Below are 25,632 nucleotides of genomic sequence, written 5' to 3'. Positions count from 1 at the left end.
TCGTGGAAAATTCCTGACTAATTCAAGTAACAATAACTTCATTGTATTCAGTCAGTGGCACGTGTGACACAGTCATGGAGAAATTCACTTTTTGTGTCGGAATGGCTGAGAATTAGTTAACCACAAAATTGTGGATCTGCAGCTCAGATTAGAAATGGTATTGGTATGAGAGTCAAAAAATGGTAACTTATTATATAAGTCAAAGCAGAACTCAATTCTGCACCAATTGCATCACTTCATGCAGACACATTTTGGTGTCTGGATAAACATTTATTAATTAAGTAAAAGGTGCTAGACCCCTGGTTCCTTGAATCTTATGTTTTTTGTTTTCTCCAAGATTTACAATTACAACTAGGAACAAAAATCAAGGTGCGCTATTCTTCACCCAGGTACAGTTGCGTCTATGAAAATAAAGCCCCATTTATTTATTTTACGTCTAGGTTTATTAGGCTCAATGTAACAAATTATTCGTCAGTCGATCAATATCAATAGACTTGAAAACTGTTTTTTTCTGAACATGTAAAAGCTGCAATGTGTACAATTTCTATGTAGCATATCAGATTTATACAACCATATTCAAATAGTGGCTGACAAATAACTCTTTAGAGAAGATATGCCATGGTGTCTGGATGAGGAAATAACTCAAAATGCCGGATGCTCCCTCATTCCGTCTATCCTGACAGGTGCTTATGATTCAGGTGGCAAATTAACAGTCACAGCTGATTGTTGTTTGTTTTTCAAGTAGATGGTGTCACATGAGACGTACAGACAAACACACAGATGGTGTGGCCAAAACCCAAAAGATACAGCCCGCATTCTCTCATTCACTTCCTCCAAACAGTATTTATGAAGGTTTTGCAGACGTTCTTTTTCTTTATGCTTGCTAAGACTAAATGGAAAACACACGGAGTGAATGATGGGCTGGGAAAATATTAGCTGATCAAACTATTAGGGGTGTAAATCACCAATTTTGTGATGACATGATAGGGTATCGACTCCTTGGTCAACGATATTGATAAGAATACAGTCTGCCATGATTGGATTTGACACTTTTGCGCCTGAATATCTTCTGTAGAGGTTGATACCTTATTTTGCTGCTTTTCTGACTGGGATTCATACTCGTGCACCCTTGAGTCCTATTGGACATGTGCACTAATGCTCTGTCATTGAACCAGAGCAGGCAGAAGCCTATTAGACAGAGCGGCAGTAAGGATCAATATTGATCCATGGTGTGGGTCTAATGGATGCTGAGTGTAGCTGCGATTTCCCCTTTGTCTGCTCCAAGATCCCCATCACCCTTAACTCCTAGCATGCTTTTCTCTTAACACAAACGCATGCACACACATGCAGACACACACCCACACGCAAACAAAGACACTGCTTTCTATTTTGTCTCACTCTGCTGATGCAGCTGCTGCGCTGACGAGGCAAATTATAGTAGCTCATTTTCAGAGCACTGTGTGAGAGGGTGAGTGAGTAATAGTAAAACACGTCTTCGTTAACATGCTGGGATGGTTAGCAAATCTGTACTTGTAGTTGTTCTTTGCATATGCCGTCTCAGTTTTCATTTCAGGTCAACAACAGTTTATTTTCCTGTCAATAGAGAAGCGTCAAAGTGAAATTCAGAACTACATATTTGTATATCCATTGTGCTTTAATGCTCAAATACAAATTTGAAAGAAATCCCCTCCCCTATAGAGAATAGAATCAATGACACTATTGAGTTAAATGCATTGTGAACATGTCCTGTAGCTATTTTGCAATGAAAATATTTGCAACACAGATTAGATGACAGAGTTGTTGTTTCGTAACAAAACTTGTTTTACACCACAAAACCACTCGACTCCCTGCTCTGGTTTGAGGAAGCGTCAAATAGGCTATAATTATCATCGGAAACTTGTAGTCTAAGTAAAATTCATTTTTCTTATTTCTTCAGCTCTTTGGTTGTTATCCAAACATTATTTGGAACGATCCATGAAACAGTAATTAAATTGTCACACATAATTTTATTTGGACTGGTTGGTGCATTAATAGATGATTGAGAACAGTTAAGCTTTACTTGAGCAAGATTGTTTTGTTATAATTAAATTTGTGAGTGGATGGTTGACTAAGAGAATTGCCTCAGAGCAAAAATGAGTTCAAACGAGTCTCGGCTTTGGCTTTTCTGGGTGGAGATTTCTCCCTAAAATTTGTTAAGACATGACTTTTTTTTTTTTTTTTAAATCAAGCCAACTAGTTGCACTGGCTGTTTGTTTTCCCCCTATAAAATGCATGTAATTTACATTGCCTCCCTATCAGCATTCCTGTGGTACATTGTTTCAGCTGTAGTCACCATAACGGCAGAGGAGTGTCCACAGCAAAGAGATGACCTTCACTGTTCCTCTCGTGACAAAACTGCTGCTCACTTTGAAGACAAACACTGCACTGGCAGCACACCCCCTGGTGAATTATTTATACTTGAAATGATATAACCTCTGAAACATGCTGAGAAGGGGGAGGGTAAATAACAATTGATGGAATGAAAACATGCACTCCAGAAAAAGGAAGTTTTAGAAGATTACAAATAGTTCATGTAAACATCATAAATTTTTTAATGAAGTTTGGGTATTTACCTAACATGTATGTCAAATAGAGTGGTTTCCATCAGATATGTGCTCAACTAACACACACAACAATTTCTATTTGATTGTTTTGAAAATTATTGATCATAGTGTGATCCCAAAAAGCATAACCTCTAACATTTTTTAATTTTATTTATTTTTTTGTCAAACCAGTATTTCTTTAGAGATTTATCACCAGAACATGAAATATTTGTGTTACAGGAGCACTTTGATGTCCATTATATTGAAAATTGTATTTTCTGAGACAAATCGATCCTTCCTGGGACAACTAAGGTCATAGACAGAACATTTATACCAAGTGAAATAAAAATGACAGAATCTTGAACCTGTTGGCACGGTGACCAAGTTCTCAGGGTATCTGCCTCACACTTTGAGATTTGAGTTTCGGCTCCGGGTATGAATTGGTTACTGCCATATTCCAATAACATGACAGCTCGGCTCTAACTCACACAAAATAAGTACTAGGCCACTAGGAATTCTTTGAACATGTACATACTACAGATACTGTTAGTTGCAGTTTGTATTCAAATGCAAAGAGGTAATTACGAGAGTAGCTAAGGTCACCCAGGTTGTGTGACAGGTTGGTGTGAAAGTGTCTTTTTCAGCAGCCAACCAGAAAGAGCAACTTCAGCCATCTCACAGACAGCCCAGCTCCTGCAAGACAATTGACAACAAATTACTAAAAATACATTTGTGATCAATCTTATGCTGACAGATGGCATAGATGTAACACTCATTAAAATAAACACCTTTTTTGTCAACTCAAACTGAAATTTTGGTGCAAAGGTCCAACTCACTGTGATTGCCACATTAGTGTTTTCCTCACTACGCTGACCAACATGGGAAAATTGAAACAACATTTGCATTCCAGAAAGGTTAATGTTAAACTGGGAAAAAATGAACAGTCAGAACCACTTCAACAGATTACGCTTATTATCTAGTGTACACAAATATTAATTGAAATAAAATCTGCATTGTTCTTTGTGTGCTCCTTGTCGTGCTATGCCAACATGAGTTGAAATGTGGAGTCTGAAGTGCTGAGACAGATTAGAATCTCAGCTATTCTAGTTGTGGTGACATTGTAAAGAAAGAATGAGATAGCATTTCTATTAAAATAGGGAACAAATCCTAAAGAATATCAAAACATAATTTTTCATTTAAGTAACAAAATGTGTAGTTTAACAGTATGATTAGTACTGCAGCTATGCAACCATGCGAGGTGTATTTCAGTCAAAAAAATAACACCCATCAGTATGGTACAACACAGTTTTGCATCACTGCTAGCTAGACCACAACAAAATTCGTCTAATTATACCTCTACTACAGTTTTAAGTCAAAATTTTGTTTGAGGCCTACCAAATGAGCACAGAATTTACAACAACTGTAATTTCCGTATGTCATATGATATCACACCATAAAATTTAAATAGCATAGCATATTTACCATTAAAGGGACAGACAATACCTTGAACATTGCATCCCGGCAGAAAGAATCTAACAATAAAGTGGAAAAAAAGTCATTTTTTCCCCAAGAAAAGGGTAAATAATAGCCAATATTTCATGGAAGAATGCAAATATAGCCATTGTCAGACATTTTTAAACACCATTACTATTTTACACAATCAAATGACAGCATCTCAGAATGTGCCACCTACTTGTAGTGTATTGACTACTCTGTAATATGTGTGGCTATTGGAGAAACAAAGAGTGAAGAGGGCATCGTCCGAATTTTGGAGAAAGATGAAACACAGCGACATATTGAAAAGGTACAGAAACTATAAAGAGCGTGGACCTATATTTCTTTCACCTGTTTTCAATGTATCAGCATTCATGTGCTGTACTCCCATGGTGTTGACTGACGTCACGCTTATCACACAATGGTTGCACTCACAAGCGTTGACATTTTTTGTGTTTGAACATTGTTTCCTCATTCTCATTATCAGAAGTTGAAAAAAGGTGTGATTTGCATACTTACGTAAATGCATTGCACAGCCTTCTTTCACATGTATAGGTAATTTATACTAGGTGTTGCCTTTTGCTTTATGTACATACAAAGATGAAGTGTTTGAATAAATTTAAAATTTTTAATCAGGACATCCCGCATCCCACCCCAAAAGCAGCATAATAAACTCTTGCCTTGCATCTCCACCAATATTTACAGCTTAACAACATTTACTTTTTTTTTTTTTTTTTTTTAATATTGGATTGTGCTGTGATACTTTGGGAATAGCGTCTGCAAGAGAGAGAAATTGTGTGAAAGTGGTAAACAAAAGAACTGATGGAAAGTGGGGATCAGAGAAAAGTGGGCAGGGGACTCATTGTGTCGACGCAGCAAGGACTTCAAACCAACACCTCCCTCCAATGCACTTACAGAAAATCCCTGAGCGAGTGCCGGGCCGCCCTTCTGTTGCTAACCCCCGCATGCCTCATTAAACCCCTTAACTTTGTCACAGATTCATCGCAAAACACATGCAAGCACACAAAATGAAACACATAATGCCCCGGTGCATACAATCCCCCTCCCCGAATGACGCCCCAGGCCACAGCATTGCCATATGTCCACCTAACAGGGACTGGCAGCTCCTTGCTGTGTACTCTCCGCTTACAGTTCAAATCAACATGCAAAAACCTCCCCACCCCCCCTTCCCCTTAAGGCCCCCTCAGAGTTTTGTAGCAGCAATGGTGGCTGCTTCGGAAAATGCAGATCAGCGCACTCTCTGATGCAACACAGCGTCTACAGTGAAAGTGTGCTGCTGGGTCTTGCATTCTTTTTCCACTCAAGTTAATAGATTATGTATTACATTTTGTAAACTGTGGGGTGTTTTAAGCATTCAAAAATGTTTTAAAGTCTTGATATGTATTTACTTTGGGGGATGGGCGGTATTACAACATGGCTGCCCCACCTGTGAAATGTTACACAATTTTACACAATTGAAAAGGCATTTTAAGGAAAATATCACTGGAATATGGAGTTTTCTTTCATCTAGGACAGGTCATGTCAACCATTGACAGGACTATGAACAGTGTGTTCATGTCACAAGTACACACTTGTAGTAAAGAAAATTAAAGCGGAAGTTCAGGATTTTTGACATTAGGCTTAATCTTCAAGTTAGCGGGGGTTTAATTAATTGGTCCAGTTAATTTCAACAAATTCCGTTTCGTTTGCAAGTTATTTGTTAGTTTCAGGGGTCCGGAGTGGCTAAGCTAGCGCGAGTTATAGCAGGCCAATAAAAAAAACAACATATGCACACATGAAAATCATCGATGACCTATGCAATCAATAGTGTTGGCTATGTTTTCAGGATAAAGTTACTCAAACATACCATTGTATGTCAATAACTGCAGTATCAACAGAAACATTTGTGATCCAGAAGCTCTGCAGAGGAGCAGAGCGGAGTGATATCACTTTGGGTTTTTTCCCACCGCTGATTTTTTATTTCGTAGCCAGCAGCAAGTGACCAGTTTATATTTTTCCTCGTTCTTCATAGGGAATTTGTGGAAACTTTCCTTTGCCCGTTTCTTCTGTATGTTTCCACAGCCTCTAAATGCACATTTCGCCATGTTGCCAGCCATCAGTTAACTCGGCAGACTGATGCTGCATTTGAGGAAGGTGGGAAGTCAGAGTTTACAACCTCTGATCGGGAAAAATATCATTAGTACGCCTCAACTAATTGAATGCTTATGAAAAGTCAGGTTTGCTGGAGGTCAAAATGTCTTTTGAGGCCAAAATAAAAAACAACTTGTGGCGACCAGCCCTCTTTGCTGTTTACATTCGGTTGGAATGCTTTAAGGTCGCAACTGGTAACCTCCGAGCGGGATATGTCCGACTTCCCACCTTCCTCGAATGCAGCATGAGAACGAGTGACCGAAGCACTCCTCTTTATTGGGGTCGTGTTACGCATCTAAAAAAATAGTCCTGCATAATGAAATGAATTACGGCAGTTTGGTGTGACATTGTTTTGGACGCATGGGTGTTTTGAAACAATAATCTGCTTTGAATTTATTTGACTATGTTGGATTTGTTCGTAGATCTGTATCATTTTTTTTTTTATTGGCATGCTATAATGGTGCCATTGACTCTCGTTAGCTTAGCCACTCCGGAGCCCTGAAACTAAGAAAATAACTTGCAAATGAAACGGAACTTGTTGAAATCAACTCCACCAACTAACTAAACCCCTGCTAACTCGAAGATTAAGCCTAATCTCAAAAATCCTGAACTTCCGTTTTAGGACCTTAAATGTAACTACGGATGTACAAACATTGATCAGACTTATTTCTGATAAAAATACCACAAAAAAAAGATTTTAACAAAAAACCTTTGAACAAAAATCATAACTTCTGGCTGGTCTCGTTTGCCAAACCAATTTTTCTTTTCTTAACAAGACGGAATACCGGGCAGAATACCGTATTTTCCGCACTATAGGTGCACCTAAAAGCCTTCAATTTTCTTAAACGCCGAAAGTGTTCCGTATAATCAGATCGCTTTGTATATGGATCAATATTAGTTAACCATGGCATTACATTCCCTTTAACGCAGCTTCATCTAGTGGATGCATAATGCAAATCCCACAACTACTACTACTGCACCTTACAATGCAGTGTGCCCTATATATGAAAAGTTTTCAAATAGGCAATTCATTGAAGGTGCGCCTTATAGGCTGATGCATCTTATAGTGCGGATAATATGGTACACTGAATGACTGCTGCTGGGAAGTGGGTAAGATCTCACTCTCTTAATTTGTGATGCTGTACTGTCAAGACTCCATCACTCTAAACTCTCAGTGACAGGACAGGCAAAGAAGAGGAAACCGCTTCCCTCTGCACTACTTAATAAAAACTGCCACCTCAGCTGATGCTCAGTAGAAAAGCAGAGAGGAAGCAAAAGAGGGTTGGAGAGCAGCCCTGATAGTGAGCCCAGGAAAGTGTAGAACTACTGAACCTCCCACAAAGATTCCCAATAAATGCAGTTCCCCCAAAAAAACAAAAGACTTATCCTTCATAAATTTGCTGTGCAGTAACCTGCTGACTTTGCAGTGACCCCTACATGGAAGCTTGAGAAGACTGTGCACATGCAAAGGAGGCATAATTGCCTATGAATGCAACAATATGCTGGATAAGAACTACAAGCTACATAAATAATTAAATACAACTATCCACTTTATTACTGATGTTAGCTCAAAATGGGAGTGTCAACTTTTTGGTTTATCTTGTCATGCTGTTACATTTTTCATGGCATGCCCAGGCCCTCAAGTTATATCCTTTTACAAAAATGCTTGACATCCTCAATGAAGTGGGAAGCAGGCAAACTATTGAATAAATCAACAAATAAATGATGTACCATGCTTCGTTTTGAAAATAGCGTAAGCTCAATTATACCGCAGTTGAATAATCGTAATTTGAATATATTTTTTTTATTCCAAGTTTCTAATGTGTTGAAAATGAAGCGATGGAACAGTATGGGTGGGTCTTTGCATTCATCACACTATCCAAGTCACGACTGCAGCACTTCACTAGAACTGGAGCGTTTCGCAAAGTACAGTAGTTTTCGCTTAAATTATTTCACCAAACCCTTTTCTGCATGTAACAAGAGACAAGAATAAACATATGAGCTAAATTCCTTTTTAAGGTTTCACCTTTTACATCTCTATGGCCTTATCTTCCCCACTCTACTGCTTTCATGGATTTTAACATGTTTAGTCTGCTCATACAAGCACTTGCACTCACACGAACATTCATAAACACCCCTCCATGAGGGCACAAAACACGGACATTACTTTTAGTCCAACTGTTCTGCTTTTTAGGATCTGTTCCTCTTCTTCAGGCATGTTAATCACACTGGGAGGATGACGTAAACTATCTTTCATTGGTAGATAAAATAGAGTTGAATGCGAAGTGTCAGTTGTAGTAAAAGGCAGGAATCTGAAAAATGTTGTCAGCTGAATGGAGCCGATACAGCTGACTCTGTCAGACTTTGACCTAAATGATGTTTGCCGACCGAAGTTTTCAACATGCAAAATTGTTTCACAACCAATGGATCTATTGGTTATGCAGTTCAGATCTCTGCACTCACTTCTGAGTGCCCAAGACTGAAAGCTCTGGTTTATGTGTTAAGGACATGTTTCTGAGTTTCTCCATATACGGAGGTGCGGAGCTACTCTACACTCACAACAGAGAGCCATCATGTCACTTATCTGAGGAATTCATCCTGAGCATCTCCTCTTCATAAACACTCCCATGTGGAGATCATCACTCTCTGTGTCTCTCAACCACACACACAAACATACACGTGCTTGGATGACTGGATGAACTAATGCAAGAACCATAAAGAAGGGGAAGAAAACAATAGTGATAACCCATCTATTATGCAATTTATCCATAGTTAGTCAATCACACCTAGAACCTCATGAAGCTTGGCTCACATTGTTGACATAGTTCTCCTTCATGTTTTCAATGCCATAGCTGAGCCCGGCAAACAGGTGTTCTTCATTAATGTGTCTCTTGAAAAATGAGACGAGACAAAGAAAATGCATGCATGCATCGCGAGAGTGAGTGTTGGTAATGTGCGACAGTCTACGAGAAAAAAAGCTTGCCTTTGTGGATATGGACATACCATGATAGATGTATTTGCATTTCACATAAAGTAACTGAATCAGGTTTGTTCAAGAACACAAAAGTTCACGGGAAGGAAAGTGTGATTAAAGCAGGCAGAATGAATTCCCAGCGCCTGCATCTAACTGATCTCAGTGACGGGGCAAATGCCAGAGAGAGGCGACAGAGATAAGAATGGCACCTGGAGAATGCAAGTAAATCATCCTGTACCCGAGCAAGCATACTCTCACATTCAGCAGTACCTCAGGAATGTTGGCATATCAATTCTAATGAAAGAACATTTAAATACATATACTATAAGAGGCACCAACATTTAGCAGGAATTTGTCAAACAAAACAGAAATACTGTGCTATGTTTAATACTATTGTTCATCCCCTAAACTATAGCAAAACACTATAGGCCTATATTCCAAAAGCCCTAGGGTGATTTTTTAGTATTTCCATAATGTAGCATATATAAATACTACACACATACTAACAAATGAATAGCTGGGGAAAAAATGTGGGTGGATCTAAAAAAAGCACAAGAATTTTCGAACGATATTACAGCTGTGTGAATGTTTTTGAAACTGTGTGTACCATTTATCAGGCTAATGTGGATTTGAGTGCATTCAAGTCCCGTGAGAGTGTACAGTGTGAATACATGAATGATGATGTGCGTTCGCGTTTATGTGCAGGGGGGGGGGGGGGGGGGTTGTGTGAAATTGGACACCATCGTTTCCCAGGAGGGAGTGTGTTAATTTCTGGCCCCATCTGGACATAAGGACTTTTTGACTCTACAGGCGCAGTTACTAAGAGAACATGATTCCAACAAGTCGTGGGTTACGTTGACATCGCCATTGGTGCATCTGTCTGTTTAACACTGACACTACCAAACATTTTTCATGGAACTTGATGAGGGATGGTGAGGCCAAAGGGAGAAACCATCAGTCTGGACCTACATATATTTATTTTTAAATTTACTATAGTGTTTTTATGACTGGTAACTTGTTGCTCTTTACCAATATATAACCAAAGTGGCATTTTGGAGTTTTTAACAAAAAACTAAACCATTTCGTGCCTCAATACATTTATGGACCAAAATACATGAAAATACAAACTATGCACTTTAATATATTGGTGCTCTTGACAACCATGTGTTTCTAAGAATCTTTATACATAAGCTTCCCTTGTTAAAGACATACTGTACATTAGCTTTTTAAACTGCAGGCAAATGAATGTGTAAATAATAATAGTTGATAATTGCACTACACTAGTATGAAAAAGTATCTGAACCTTTTGGAATTCCTCACATTTCTGCATAAAATCACTATCAAGTGTGATCTGCTCTTTGTCAAAATCACACAGATGAAAAAACTGCTTTAACTAAAACCACCCAAAGATTTATAGGTTTTCATATTTTAATGAGGATAGCATGCAAACAATGACAGAAGGGAAGCTTGTATAAAGCTGGGAAACTATACAAAACCATCACTAAAAGTCTGGATGTTCATCAATCGACAGTCAGAGAAGTTTTCTACAAATGGAGAGTGCTTGGCACTGTTGCTTCCCTACAAGGAATGGCCGTCCACCAAAGATGAGGCAAGAGTTCAGCACAGAATACTCAGAGAGGTTAAAAAAAAAAAAAAAAAACACCCTAGAGTGTCTGCTAAAGACTTACAGAAATCACTGGCACAGTGCAATAATAAAGTTGATGTGTAGTAGTATGAAAAAGTATCTGAACCTTTTTTAAATTCCTCACATTTCTGCATAAAATCACTATCAAATGTGATCTGATCTTTGTCAGAATCACACAGATGAAAAAACTGCTTTAACTAAAACCACCCAAACAATTTTAGGTTTTCTTATTTTAATGAGGATAGCATGCAAATGACAGAAGGGGAGGGAAGCTTGTATAAAGCTAGGAAAAGGATACAAAACCATCTCTAAAAGTCTGGAAGTTCATCAATCGACACTCAGAGAAGTTGTCTACAAATGGAGAGAACTTGGCACTGTTGCTTCTCTACAAGGAGTGACCGTCTACCAAAGATGAGGCCAAGAGTTCAGCACAGAATACTCAGAGAGGTTAAAAAGAAGAATCCTAGAGTGTCTGCTAAAAACTTACAAAAATCACTGGCACGGAAAATAATAATAAAGTTGATGCGTAGTAGAATGAAAAAGTATCTAAACCTTTTTGAAATTCCTTACATTTCTGCATAAAATCCTTATCAAATGTGATCTGATCTTTGTCAAAATCACACAGATGAAAAACAAGCATCTGCTTTAACTAAAACCACCCAAACATTTATAGGTTTTCATATTTTAATGAGGATAGCATGCAAACAATGACAGAGGGGGGGGGGGGGCTTGTATAAAGCCGAGAAAGGATACAAAACCATCTCTAAAAGTCGATGTTCATCAATCGACAGTCAGAGAACTTTAAAAAAAAAAAAGAAAACTGGAGTGTCTGCTAAAGACTTACAGAAATCCCTGCACACATCAACTAGTGTCAGACTGATCTGCAGCTACAAGAAGCGTATGGTTGAAATGATTGCTGCCAAGGGGGTTGGGGCACAAAATATTTGCAAACTCTCTTCATTAAAATATGAAAACCTATTATATATATATATATATATATATATATATATATATATATATATATATAGGTGGTTATAGTTAAAGAAGAGTTTTTCATCTTTGCGATTTTGACAAAAATCAGATCACATTTGATGGTGATTTTATGCAGAAATGTGAGAAATTCCGAAAGGTTCAGCTACTTTTTCATACCACTGTACTTATCTTATAATTCTTAAAATTAAAAACTTTTAGTCAGGAACAGATTGGCAAGAGAGATGAATTACCTGATTAACAATGCAGCTGAAAGGCATGAAACCATTTAGGTAGATGAGACAGTTCTGCAGTGAGATACTAGCCTGAAGCTGCAAATGTAATGCTGGACTTACAAGGTAGGAGTTAAAAATGTGCCTGTACATGACGTTTTAGCAAAATAATTGTTACACATCTACACAATGTGCCAACAATGATTGAATTTATGAGTTTAATTTGCTGCAAAATGTGTATAGTTCATTTCTTCTGGTTATGTACTGATTGTACTTTCACATTCCAGTGCCGCAGCTCCATCTGTTTGTGGGAAGAATGGAGAGGTCCTCGCCCCCGACCCCAGAGAGGTTTCAAGTATGCCGGCCTCCCGCAGTCTCCCAGTAAACACTGAACACCATGGCAGGCTGCTTTCCTTTCAGCCTGAACTGATTGGATCTTAGCCAGGCAAATAGCTGAAAGTAACCGAGATGAGCGATCAGGAAACAGGTTTTTAATCGAAGGCCCTCTCTGCCTTTAGTCCTCATCAGCTATCGAGAAAGCGGACCACCTTCATGGCACAATTACCCTTTATGTTTTCAGCTGAGTCATCCTATTCCCTCCCACTATTCCGTGCTTTTTATTGCCTAAAGCTTCCAGGAAGAATAAACGTTGGCCATGATGCTCTTTTGCAAGAGGTGCTGCCATTTTAGATTGATGCTAGCAATAGAGGACCCTCCCACAAGCATAAATAGATACAGATTCAGTGACTTTTCCTACTGTGTGAAGATGTGGTCTATGTGCTTGTACTGACACAAAAATGGACGCTGCTATCAGGGTAGAATCCACAAAATGTACCTACGTTCATGCAAAAAAACATTTTCAGCACCTAGTGACTGAGGACTGCTTCAAAATCTTGACTTCAAGTTGATTGCAAGATTAAATAATAATACCATAGATCAGGGGTATCCAAACTTTTTGCAAAGGGGGCCAGATTTGGTGTGGTAAAAAAAAAAAAAAAAGGGGGGGGGGACTTGGGGGGGCGACCTAGACTGACGTCCTTTACGTAGAACAATATATTTAAGCAAATTTTAGCAAGCCATTATGTGTGTAACATTTGCTATATTATTTTTTTTATTAATAATTTCAACAATTTCGCACCTAGCCTTTGTGGCTAGGCTTCAGACTCTCGGGCTCTTGCAAAACACTGCTGCTGTAACATTAAACTAGCTTCAAGTTGCTTCATTTTCTCGCAGCGGATCTTCCCTGTAATCTTGTCATACATGTCAGCGTGTCTTGTTTGGTAATATCGCCTTACATTGAACTCTTTAAAAACAGCGACTGTCTCTTTGCAAATGAGGCAGACACAGTTGTTGCGTATTTGAGTTAAGAAATAGTACGATTTCCATCTACATCTGCTGTCGCAGTCAACTTTTTTTGTTGATTTTCGCCATTTTAGAAAATTGGGAGTAAAAGGTCACAGGGGATAATGTTGCTTAGAGTAATGCTGCCTTTTAGTGGGTAAATGAGGAGCAAAATAAAAACACTATTAACAGACGCAGTATTAATACAACACTTGAAGCAAATCAAACTGCCGGTGATGCAAGGATACGATATGTTCATGATGCATTTGAGACATTGTCTGAGCAACCTTGCAACCTGTCATTTTCGCTTGAAATTATATGATTAGGTACAATAAATAAATGCTAAAATTTGAGCAAAAATGTGAGTCATGCTCTTTCCAGTAACATTAATTTATCAACATGTGCATAAAATAATAATAATAGTACTGATGGTACCATAATCACATCTAAATAAATACAGCAGCTAGTCACAGCAAACACTCAACTTTGTGTTGCATGTTCAGTAAAGATGAAAAATACAAACCTCTCATAAATCATTGTTTTGTATTTCGGTGAAATAATCTTACACTCGTAAAGCCATGTGGTTGATTACCATATATGTTTTATTATCATTCTTAACATAATTGATTCAGATTGTAGTTGGATAACTTTTTTTAGCCAAGGATTTTTTGTGTTCGTTAATGGCGTTTCATTACAGTTGACACCTTTTGTTAATGTAGATCAGGAGACTCCAAACCAGTCCTCAATGGCCGCAGTGGGTTATGTTTTTTGTTCCTACCGATCAAGCACTGACAGTTTAACTGATGAGGGTTCTGATAAAACAAGCGGCAACTGACCGCAATAAAACAGATTACACTAAGACACCAGATTGGTGAAAAGGTGTCGTCTTGTTTTGTTGGAAAGAAATCTTACACCTAGTGCGGCCTTTTTTGGAATAGTTTGGAAATCCCTTATGCAGATGATCGGCAAACAATAAGTACACTACAACCGCCTTCATGTTCTTGGTAAATTAAAGTAACAGATATCTTACTATTAAATCCAAAACAGGAAATGACAGCAAAAATCTTAAAAAAAAAAATTTAAAAAAATCAGCTATGTCTCAGTAACTTCCTCTTTACCTGTTTCCAAATTTTGTGAAAAAATAGTATCTTCTCAACGACCCGTGGAAAACAAAACATTTCATCTACATCTATGGCAAAATTGTTTTCTCCTTTTTAGATAGTTCTGTAAGTGTAGCCAATGAATCACATTAATCTTCAACAAAATGCTTATCTGCGAATAGAAAAGTGTGCCATCTACTGTTCGAAAAGCAGATCTCCACACTTTTCTGTAACGTACTAACACTTACATTGATTAAATTAAGCAAGATATTGTAGTTGGAGATGAGAGAAGTATACTGGAATATTGTACAATAAAATAACAGCACACTTTAATGCCGTAGTTCATGAAAAATAAAACAAACATACAGGGTAAAAGAGGGCTGGGTCACAACTTCTATAAGAGAAGTATGATAGAAGCAGAATACTTGTTTGACCAAATCAAAATTTAAGTGCAAATATTTAGACAAAAAAGCATCCTGTGGACTAAACCCCAGATGTCCAGTTTTTATTTTTGTGAATGAGTTCAAAATGAGTACCTGTATCACAATTTTAAAGTAGCAGAGGTCTGTGACATTGCGTTGTAGATGAAAGTGTTGTTAAATGGCACAAATTGGTGGCTGATAATCTTGATGGCCTCTTGTGCAGCTGAACCTGAACAGACTCGGTGTTAATGAATGTTGGAAACACTGAACATACTGTAAGCTTTTCTATTACCTCCCATAAATGCAGAAACTGTATGTGGCTCAGCTGCACCATATCGACAGCTACACAAAAAAAAGAAGGATTTTTAGTCTTCATGCATAACTTAAAATTGGCAATCTACAAGGAGGAAACTCACCCCCACCCACCCAAAAAAATACGTGAGTAAGGACTTACAATTCGTGCACGTAATCATCCTTAATGTTGACATTAAGGTTGTATTCCTGTAGCAGGCTAGTGACGCACAGCTTGAGCTTGCTAATGTCCTCTTCTACTTGATAGTTATACACACCTGATAAAAATGTTTAAAAGTGATACATTCTGTTTTCTTTTAACGATATTTGCCACCGAGAGAATTCACTTAAAACCCAAGCTCATGTGTTATTTTTATTTTTGCAGAATACCTGGATAGCGCGAGTGCTGCTGGTGGAAGCGGTCAACTGCTCGAAGCATAAGGTAGAGGACCATCTCGCTATCGGGATTGTCCATGCATGAGGCTGTGGAGAAATGCTAATAGTGATTGAGTGATTTGGCCATACTTAATGCTAAACAGCAATGTAATATTCAAAGATGAGATATGTTACTATGGATGACAAATTTCGGAGAGTGCATCTTCTACATACTGATTTCATCTCTGTTGACTGAATCCATGCTGTACTCTGCCGCCAGAGATCTGCAGCGCACCACCAGCAGAAAGGAGGCATTCTTGCCTACACAACAACAGGGTAACAATCATGAACTGTAAATCTGTTGTCATTATTGACTAAAAAAACAATTCAAATAGATGAAGCAATTTTCAGGTTAGTCTTTAGACTTCTCAGGACAAGGGAAACAATAAAATGATTCAAAAAGTGACTGGATGCTTAAAATGACTAGTGAAATAGTGACTAGTAAATGACTTTCACATTAGTTTTGCAAGTTTGAACTGCATAAAAAGATTAACCATACATCAACATCTGGCAGCAAAGTATAAATTTAGTTTAATGAATCTTGATAAAATGCAAAAAACAAAAATCAACCAGCATTAATTGAATCTAGAATTTGAGAGCTGCTTACAGAATAGTCTTATGTCTTTTTCAGAGATGCTTTCAGGTGCCTGGAAGAAGAAAAAATATAATTAATCAAGATTAACTTTAAATGAAATTATTGCATTATACAACAAAAATGGGTAATGCTAAAAAAGACTAGGTTGTTATTGTGATTTTTTCCAGATGTTTCTTGCGAAAAAAATTTCAAGACCACATATTTTCATATGGGAATAAAAATTATGCCTTAACAGGTAGTCTAAATATGTATTTCTATTTCTAATTAAATGAGCATTACATCAATTTAAAAAAAACAACATAAAAAAATCAAAAATAAAATTGAATCAAATCAAAGAAGCTAAATTGAATCTAATTGTGAGGTTCTACACTGAAAAAAAAAAAAAAACTGGTGGATATACTTGATAAAATCATTGTAACAATTTGCACCTACTTCTATTAAGTAAATTTTACTGCTTGTGAACTGAACTCAATATTGCAAGCAGTGCAATTTGCACTTGCTATTTCTGTCAAGTGCAAATTGTTATAAAGATTTTATCTAGTAAATCTACCAGTTATTTTTTTTCAGTGTAAATAATAATTGGGCAGCGGGATTAGGGTTATTGTGATAAGCACTGATTATTTTGATCAATATTGTAGTTATGATTATGGATAATTATCGTGGAGTGAAAAATACATGTATTTTTTTCTGAACTACTTTAAACCAACAACATGTTGACAGTATTCAGTGAAAATATAAACAAAAAAATGTGGCTGTGTTAAAAATTTGGTTACTTGTGACGCGCTAACACACTAGCGTTTAATCTTTTTCTTTTTTCTTTTTGGCTTGGCTGCTGATGTTAAAAAAACATTTCTTTCACAACACATTGACTATTTAGGATAATGTTTAAAAACAGCATAAATCTAATGGTCTGCAGCACGGTGTATAACTCTTCCGCAGTCCATGTTTATAATTGAGATGGCAGCAAGAGACAAACAGACAAGGAATTTGTTATCGATGTAATATGGTATATTTACAACACAGCTATTTAATAGAGGAATGCTACTTTACTGCTAACAGCAAGGAGATGAAAGTAAATCAGCCATTTTTTGTTTGTCTTTGTTGTTAAAGACTTAACACATCTTACTGATAGTGGTGCCCATTATTATTTCTAAGTACTGATTTGTCGTGCTTTACCACAGGATGATAGCATACCTTTCCAATAGACTGGACCAGGCTTTCAACGTATCTGCCAACAGACATAGCATCCTGCAGGGCCTTTTCTCTGTAACTGAGGAAACAATCACTACAGTTGCTCCACACGCTCAAAATTCTGTATACTAAATGCTAATTTTTTTTTTTTTTTTACACATTCTGGAGGTTGATAAACTTCTGGGAGTCTGCAATCATATCTGGGATGGTCCCTCGCACAGGTAGGTTACCACAGCCTTCATTATGTACAAACTCCTTCACAGCTCGCATCATCACCCAGAAGGGTGAACTCTGTCAAGAAATGCCGACAGATTGGGTTCTACCTTAAATATTTCCACAAGAAAATCTGCACAATTTAATGAAAAGAAAGACTCAAGTCCAAAACCTGTGAAGTTAAGTTGTTACATTGATCATCATTAAAGAGGTCCTTAATAACAGTGGGGATCTGGGGGGAAAAAAGACATTTCAATTAAAAAAAAATCCCTTCCATGCATGAATTATGATTACTTGCAGTGCACTTGTTTAACTTATTGGCTGCCGCTGACCGTTCTAGAAGTGTAATCCATATTGACTGGGAGAGGCGAATGAACTCCCAGTCAAAATGGATTGGATGTCTGGCGCCATCAGTGGCAGCCAATGAGTTAAATACTGTGAAATAAATTAACTTCAGTGTTACTTGAGGCCGTAATCAGTGTGTATTTCTGTTTTTATTCATTTCAATTTAATGAATTTAGTTGGTATGGTATTCATAAATTTATTTACAGTTAAATAAAATAATATATGGATTAAAAAATATAGTAGCTGTTCAACGTAGTGACAACTGTCCCGGAACAGGCTAATGAGGAAGCGTATCTGAAAAAGTACAATAGGATTATCTAACCAGGCACCTTCGTTGGATTTAAAGCAGTGTTGACATTCTTAATGGCTTCCTCAAAGTTTTCTTCATCCTCAAGGACTCCATTCTCATTCTTCAAGATCCCTGCAGTAAAACACAGAATGACAACGAGTGAAGTTACATGCACATGAGATTCAATTCAGCGAAAGACTCCATACAAATACCTTCCCGAATAATCGTTCTGAAGGCCTCTTTCTCCTTGTAATTTCGGGGTGGCTGCGAGTCTTGCTAAAAAGTACAACGGCACGTCATTGCACTTCTTTACAAATGTAAATACCTGTGTTGTTGGTTATGTTACTGTACCTCGTTGAGCCATTTTTCAAGATATTTAGCAACAATGACTATCCAAGGTGTGTGACTGTGATCCTACAAAGGTAAGCAAATATAAGCATGAGTATGATCTGAGCAAAGCAGGATAAATATAGACAATGTTGGAAAAAAGAAGCACCTTTTTGTCCATGCTTTCCAGATCATAAGATTGAATGTGTTTCTTGAACTCAGCAAAAGGTTGGTCTAACCTCAGGTCCTCCAAAGCATTGTCAGGGTGTGACTCAATCACTGTGGAGATATATGTAAAATTTAAACAGGACATCTAAGAAAATCAGCTACAGAAGTGTTATGTTTACAGTAAACAATGTTACTCATCTTATACACTCAATTTATGTCAATAAACAAGACTTATGTTGAAAGGTCCATTTGTCTGTGCATGCAAATCAAATGCTGCTAACCTGTGTGCTCTTGCACGACAAGCCTCATGTAACCAATGAGGCCGTATGTTTTACAAAGCAGAAATGGCACTGAGGCACTCCACAAAACTGCACCTAGCCTCAGACTTGTGCTATACAATTTCAGGAGGGAAAAAAAAAAATTAGCAGTACTTAAACAATACAGTGGTACCTCTACATACGAAGTTAATTCGTTTCAGAAAGTCGAAATGGTTGTCTGTCAAGCAGGATTTTCCCATAGGAATACTTTATAATTCAATTAATTCATTCCACAGCCAAAAAAACTACACTAAACCCTTAATAAATACTGCTGGTACTATTACAAATGGCAATTACACATAACAAAACAAATAAATTATAAATAAAAATCAGAATAGTATAATAATAATAATTCGTGTAATAATGTAACAAATTGGGTTCTTATGTGGCGGACGTTTTTTGCCCTGAACACACCGCGTGGCTGACGTGAAAGAGAGGAAGCGGTGAGCTTGAGTTTACTTTCGTTTTCAATGTTTTCTTGAGAACACCGTCAACTGCGGTAGGCATTTGTGTTGGATAAGTTGTAAAATAAATAGAGGTGCACGACAATTATCTGTTTGATAATTATCGGTCCGATAGTAGGAATTACGACTTCATCCCAATAAATCCAATAACATTATTAATAGGCCCGATAATATATTGTATCATGTTTTTGGCTTGGTGTCGGTGGATTGGGATGTGTGCGTTTGTTTCCACTCCTGTTTTGCCAGTACGCAAAGTTTTGTTACTGTTCTAGAGGCCGTATTTTTCCATCACTGGGTGATAAACCTTACTATGGGAATTAGCAAATGTTTGGATTTTACAGTGTTTGTTATGTTTTCAAGTTATTGAGAGGCCTTTTGGTTATTGATGGGCTTGCTGTCCTATAATTGCCTTGTTAAGAAAGTTGTTTGATGGGCCAAGACCACAGTAGTTTCCTCTCCTGTTGCACCAAAAGTTTTATCTGGTGACAAAGCACAACACCTGTTGGGTTTATGTTTGTTTTAGTTCAGTGCTCATTGTTCAGGAGAACACATCGTCAATGACATTGACTGATTGTGATTGACTAAAATTATGTTTATTTGAAAAACTAAATATGGGCACTTTATTTGAAGTGAAAACTGTTGTCGTCTTTGTTTTGTTCATTATAATAATGCTCATGTCATCATGAAAATTCTGGTTAGGTAAAAGGCAAATCAATGCTGAGTCTATCACTATTATTTTTTACCTACAGGTATTCAAAAACTCAGGTGAATATACAGTACGTTTAAAAATTATATATACCAGGATATGTATTATCGGTTATCATATCCGTATCCGCCTTGAGGAGCAGGAAGTAATCAATATCGGTTTCAAAAAATGGATATCGTGCACCCCTAGATATAAATGATAAATATGTGACGAAAATGGCAATTTCTTTTGCGATGTTATCACAATAATAATTGTCACCTTAACTTATAAAGACTGGCGACCGGTGGTCGGAGGAGGACCGTGGAGATGTATTGTTGAGCCAGTTTACGGTTGCACATCCCACGCTCATATTTCTCTATAATTTGCATCTTCATTTTAAAGGTAAGCGTCAACTTTTTCCTTGTTTCACCAGCTGTACCAACCTTTTTGAAACCTGTGTTGAATTCTCACACAAGAAAATCCACTGTGCGTTCGTCTGCGGTGCTGTCATGTCGTCGTATTTTGAGCATGCCGTCGGATGTAGAAACAAATGGCGAGTCAAATTTTACGTGGGATGTCGAAAAGATCGTGTGTCGAAGCGATCGTATGTCGAGGTACCACTATATTATCGGTTTACAAGTGTAATGACAATTTTCAAGGCACCCAAACATCCATTTCAAGAATAGACAAAAAAGGGGTTAAAGTGGATCAACTATTTTATCATATTTGTTGTAGATTATAATTACTTATATTGTAAATTTCTTAACATGTAGAAAAACTATGAGAGGGAGAGTAAAAATTATATATTATTATAGCTATATCATACCTTTCAGGTAACTGCACACCAATTACAATGGTAAATCTATGGAAAAAATCTGGATTGTTGTCCAAGAGCATGTCAGGGTTCTGAAAAATAAGGACAGCACAAGAGAAAAAGCACAATTACCATAGTTTCTCAAGTAAAATATGCTGTAGTGTACAGTTAAGTATGCCCACTGCAAAATCACCCTAAAAAATAAAATCATCTAAATTCTAAATGAAAATTATCAGGGTTATTGTTGAAATTTTCAGAGGTCAACATGAACATGATTATCTATGCCAACATAAGTTTCGGTAACAACTGCTCTGTTTTGGAACACTAAGCTACATCACATTATAAAATAACAGTTTTAAAAAACATGTAGAACCATAAGGATAATACTTTGACTTTTCCTTCTATCATTCAGATATGCATTATAATGTGCTGTCCAAATTAATTTTGCCAATTACAATAGGATCAAATAATGGCAAACACTTACCTCCTCAACAAAGTTTCCCGATACATCAGTGTTCAGTTCTTGGAGCAGTTCTGTGGCAGCCTGTGCCCTGTTCTGTAACAGAAACACTCAGGTCAGGGCCCACTGATGTATTGCGGGCATAAAAAAGTTAAACTACTATTGATTTCACATGGGTTAATTTGAGCAAACACTTATTAGACATAGATGAACGTACCTTTCCAATGCTGCTGTAGCTAAGGAAAAAGCTACAATCCAAGATAAAAATAGTGACAAGTGGGGGGAAAAAATAGTTGGTTAAATTGTACATAAGACCTCAAAACTGAAATGTGTCTTACTTATGTCCCACATCTTCCCCTGAAACAGTGTGTCCATCCACAATCGTAAATGCTCCAATACCTGTTGAAGATACGATGCTTACTCTATTATATTCATTGAGAACAAATGTATTAACAGGATTGAGGAATGCAGAAACATTTTTACCTGGAAGCACAAGGTTTTTCAGTATTTCTGTCCCAGTTGCTGTGGCATTGATGAGACAAATGTGGGCATTTTCAAGAGCTTCTTGACCATGGTCCCCCCACAATCTGTGAACACAGCATGTGTTCATCCATTACAGTCATAGTTTGCATCATTTTCACAGTTCTATTGTTGATCAGTATTACTGCACTATTGAACACTGAATCAAGGGTGCTCAGGGATTCCTTACAAAGAAGACTCCTTTAAAAAAAAAATTTTTTTAAATCCTCTTGTAATCCTAAAGGTAATTATTCACTACTACCATGTGCAGTTAAATGCCAAATCATTTTACAAGGTTTACTGTTAAAGTAACAAATGAATATTCAAGTTAGACAAATATTAGAAAATATGTGATGAACCGATGTCAAGACTTAACAGATAATTTTACAAGAGTTGACTTTCCGAGACCGACGAGTTGTGCAATAAAATCAACGTTGACAAAGGAAAAAAGTTAAATGTGCTTAAATAAAAAAGACATAAAAATACTTTTTTTTTTAAATGTGTTGATTTTAAACCACAATTTTGAAAAATACTCTTTTATTCCCCTCATAAATAAAACTAGTCTCGAAAATAACATGCCTTTTATGTTGGGAAGAAATGGGACTAAGAAAATGGGATAAATGACCCGGCAAAATATTTTTGCGGTTTGTAGATTATACTGCACAATTGCATGCGTACTTCATGGAAAGTACAGTAGCCTACAGTACAATAATTAATTTATCCTTTAGTGTCTAATAGAAACTCCAACAATGGGAGACAGCACATACCTTGAGAGGAACATGCTGAACAAATTATTCTGAATTAACCCCTACCTGATAACGTCTGAGCTACCAAGGGAAATTGGACGTGAATAACTGGTTGTGGTAAACAATGTATCATTCTTCCAGTAAGCATCTAATATTCAAGACAATTTTCATCTCATGGCGCTTCATTATTTCCAGGCTAGTGTTGTTGTTAGTCGAGGCTGTACGTAGCAAAGCGGCTAATGCTAGCGCTACATCTCAGCGCCGCTGTCTCGCCATTACTTTTGTGCACATTAAACAGCAAATGGAGATGGCTAAAAAATAATGTTGACGCACGTACGACATCATTGGAAGATTAATTACCTGAGCTGCCGGTCATATTTCTGTTCTTTGGCTGCTTTGGTCGCAGCCATTGCATCTGTCAATGGTAGTAGGTATATGCGAATGTGCTTCTGCTACGACAGATTCGACACAATTTTCCATACAAAGCGACTCGTACTCGCATTTTCAGCACATCAAAAACACAGTTACTAGATTGACTAGTTGAATACAATTACGATAAAACATGAATTCAAAACATTCCATTGAATGAGGGCAGCATTTTATCACTAAGAACTAAAGCGAAATATACACAAAAGAAATAGTACTTAATACATAGAATCTGTAACACAACAAAAAATCATTTATATTTATTTATTTTTACTTATTTTTCTTCTTTACAAAGTGGCATCCATCAATCAATCATTTTATTTTTATTGATGTCACAGTCTCACAAAGTATTTGTCCTGTAATTGTACCGTCAAGTAACAAGGTGAAGAAATTAATTATAACATTCAAACATTATTTTCATTAATTCAATTCAATTCACTTTTATTTTTTTAGTCCTATATCACAACAAGGCTGTCTCAAAGGGCTTTGCAGAGGCAATATGATACACAGTCAGAAACAGTAGATGAATTACTCAAGTTCAAGTCCTGGGCAACCCCCATCCTTAGACCCTCCATGTCGGCAAGCAAAAACTCCAAAAACCATTTCGGAAAAATGAGAAACCTTGGGGAGAACCACAGTCAGAAGAGATCCACTCCCAGGACGGACAGGCTATAGATGCACCAGGACTGATGGTGGGTATTAGCAGCAGGAGGTCCAATTTGTAGAGATGCAATGGAATGAAGAAACAAGAGGAGGTCCATCTAGCCAGATGAGACTGGGGCGGGGGGCAACGAGGACGTCCATCCAGCCAGGGGTCAGGATAGTCAGGAGGCTGCGGCTGAAAAATAGCCCAAGGAGACACCGGGGGACTAGTGCTGAAGAGACTAGTCAACTAGATATTAGAATTAGAAAAGAGATATAGAGTAAGACAAGTGGTTAGTCGAGTGAGGAAAAGGAGATAGGACTCAGTGGCTGAACTTCCCCTAGCGTTATAGCTTCTAGTGCAGCTTAGACTGAACTGTGAGTCTAGTCCGATTTCGACTAGCCTGACCATAGGCTTTGTCAAATAGGAACGTTTTTAGTCTAATCTTAAATGTACAGACTGTGTTGGCTTCTTTAATACTAGCTGGAAGCTGATTCCATAAGACCATAGTAGCTAAAGGCTCTAGCTCCTACTATACTTTTAGAGACCTTGGGAACTACCAGTAGACCTGCATTCTGAAAACAGAGTGTTCTGTTGGGGCAGTATGGAACCAGAGCATTGGTGAGATAAGATGGCCCCAAACCATTAATGGTCTTGAATGTAAGAAGGAGGATTTCAAATTTAATTCTAAACTCAACTGGAAGCCAGTGAAGGGCCGGAGCACAGGGGTGATGTGCTCTCTTCTATTAGTTCCTGGTAAAAGTCTTGCTGCTGCATTCTGGACTAGCTGAAGACCTTTTAGAGATTAAGACTGCAATCCCCTACTCCCCAAATTGTATCCTTTTTCAATTCATTGCCCTTATATAGTTGACGCAAATACATTGTAATTCACGTACACTGCTGGCCAAAATTATTGGCACCTCTGCAATTCTGTCAGTAAATGCTCAATTTCTCCCAGAAAAATGACTGCAATTACAAATGCTTTAGTAGTAATACCTTCATTTATTTTGCTTGCAATGAAAAAACACAAAAGAGAATGAAAACAAAATCATTATCATGTTACACAAACTCCAAAAATGGGCTGGACAAAAGTATTTGCAACCTCAGCCTAATAAAAATTGGTAGCACAACCTTTAGACAAAATAACTGCAAACAAACGCCTCCGGTATCCATCAATGAGTTTCTTACAATGCTCTGCTGGAATTTTAGACCATTCTTCTTTGGCCAACTGCTCCAGGTCTCTGAGATTTGAAGGGTGCCTTCTCCAAACTGCCATTTTCAGATCTCTCCACAGGTGTTCTATGGGCTTCACGTATGGACACATTGCTGACCGCTTTAGAAGTCTTCAGTGCTTTCTGTCAAACAATTTTCTATTGCTATTGAAGTGTGTTTTGGGTCATTGTCCTGCTGGAAGACCCATGACATCTGAGGGAGACCCAGCTTTCTCACACTGGGTCCTACATTATGCTTCAAAATTTGTTGGTAGTCTTCAGACTTCATAATGCCATGCACACGGTCAAGCAGTCCAGTTCCAGAGGCAGCAAAGCAACCCCAAACCATCAGGGAACCTCCGCCATGTTTGACTGTGTGTTCTTTTCTTTGAAGTCGTTGAACTCTCTCGTCAATTTTTATTTTCCGTCCACATCTAGGGAGGTTAGCCACAGTGCCATGGGCTTTACACTTATAAATGACACTGCGCACAGCAGACACAGGAACATTCAGGTCTTTGGAAATTGACTTGTAGCCTTGAGATTGCCCATGCTTCCTCACAATTTTGCTTCTCAAGTCCTCAG

At 37.6% G+C, this 25,632-nt stretch overlaps 1 protein-coding gene across 2 annotated transcripts; it reads right to left on the bottom strand.

Annotated features, from left to right (window-relative positions):
* Positions 1-2,735: 2,735 nt before the first annotated feature.
* nae1 (nedd8 activating enzyme E1 subunit 1) lies at positions 2,736-23,260 on the bottom strand. Of its 2 annotated transcripts, none has more exons than XM_057852333.1 (21): positions 23,131-23,260; positions 21,989-22,092; positions 21,844-21,904; positions 21,723-21,753; positions 21,530-21,601; positions 21,058-21,137; positions 19,047-19,156; positions 18,767-18,876; positions 18,622-18,684; positions 18,483-18,546; positions 18,311-18,402; positions 17,809-17,868; positions 17,581-17,714; positions 17,427-17,502; positions 16,245-16,284; positions 15,812-15,898; positions 15,593-15,685; positions 15,366-15,480; positions 15,204-15,253; positions 15,026-15,140; positions 2,736-3,275 (listed from the first exon to the last, which is right to left on the bottom strand). In XM_057852333.1, exons 1-20 carry the CDS (start codon positions 23,178-23,180, stop codon positions 15,031-15,033), a joined length of 1,602 nt encoding a protein of 533 aa, XP_057708316.1. In that variant the 5' UTR covers positions 23,181-23,260; the 3' UTR covers positions 2,736-3,275; positions 15,026-15,030. The 2 variants fall into 2 exon arrangements, with proteins under 2 accessions (XP_057708316.1, XP_057708325.1); XM_057852342.1 differs by lacking the exon at positions 2,736-3,275 and adding an exon at positions 11,892-12,501.
* Between the last annotated feature and the right edge of the window lie 2,372 nt (positions 23,261-25,632).

Source organism: Corythoichthys intestinalis, chromosome 1 (genome assembly GCF_030265065.1).
Source record: "Corythoichthys intestinalis isolate RoL2023-P3 chromosome 1, ASM3026506v1, whole genome shotgun sequence".
Classification (NCBI taxonomy): Eukaryota; Metazoa; Chordata; class Actinopteri; order Syngnathiformes; family Syngnathidae; genus Corythoichthys; species Corythoichthys intestinalis.
Note: the sequence above shows the minus strand (reverse complement) of the source record. Positions and strands in the feature narration are given on the sequence as shown.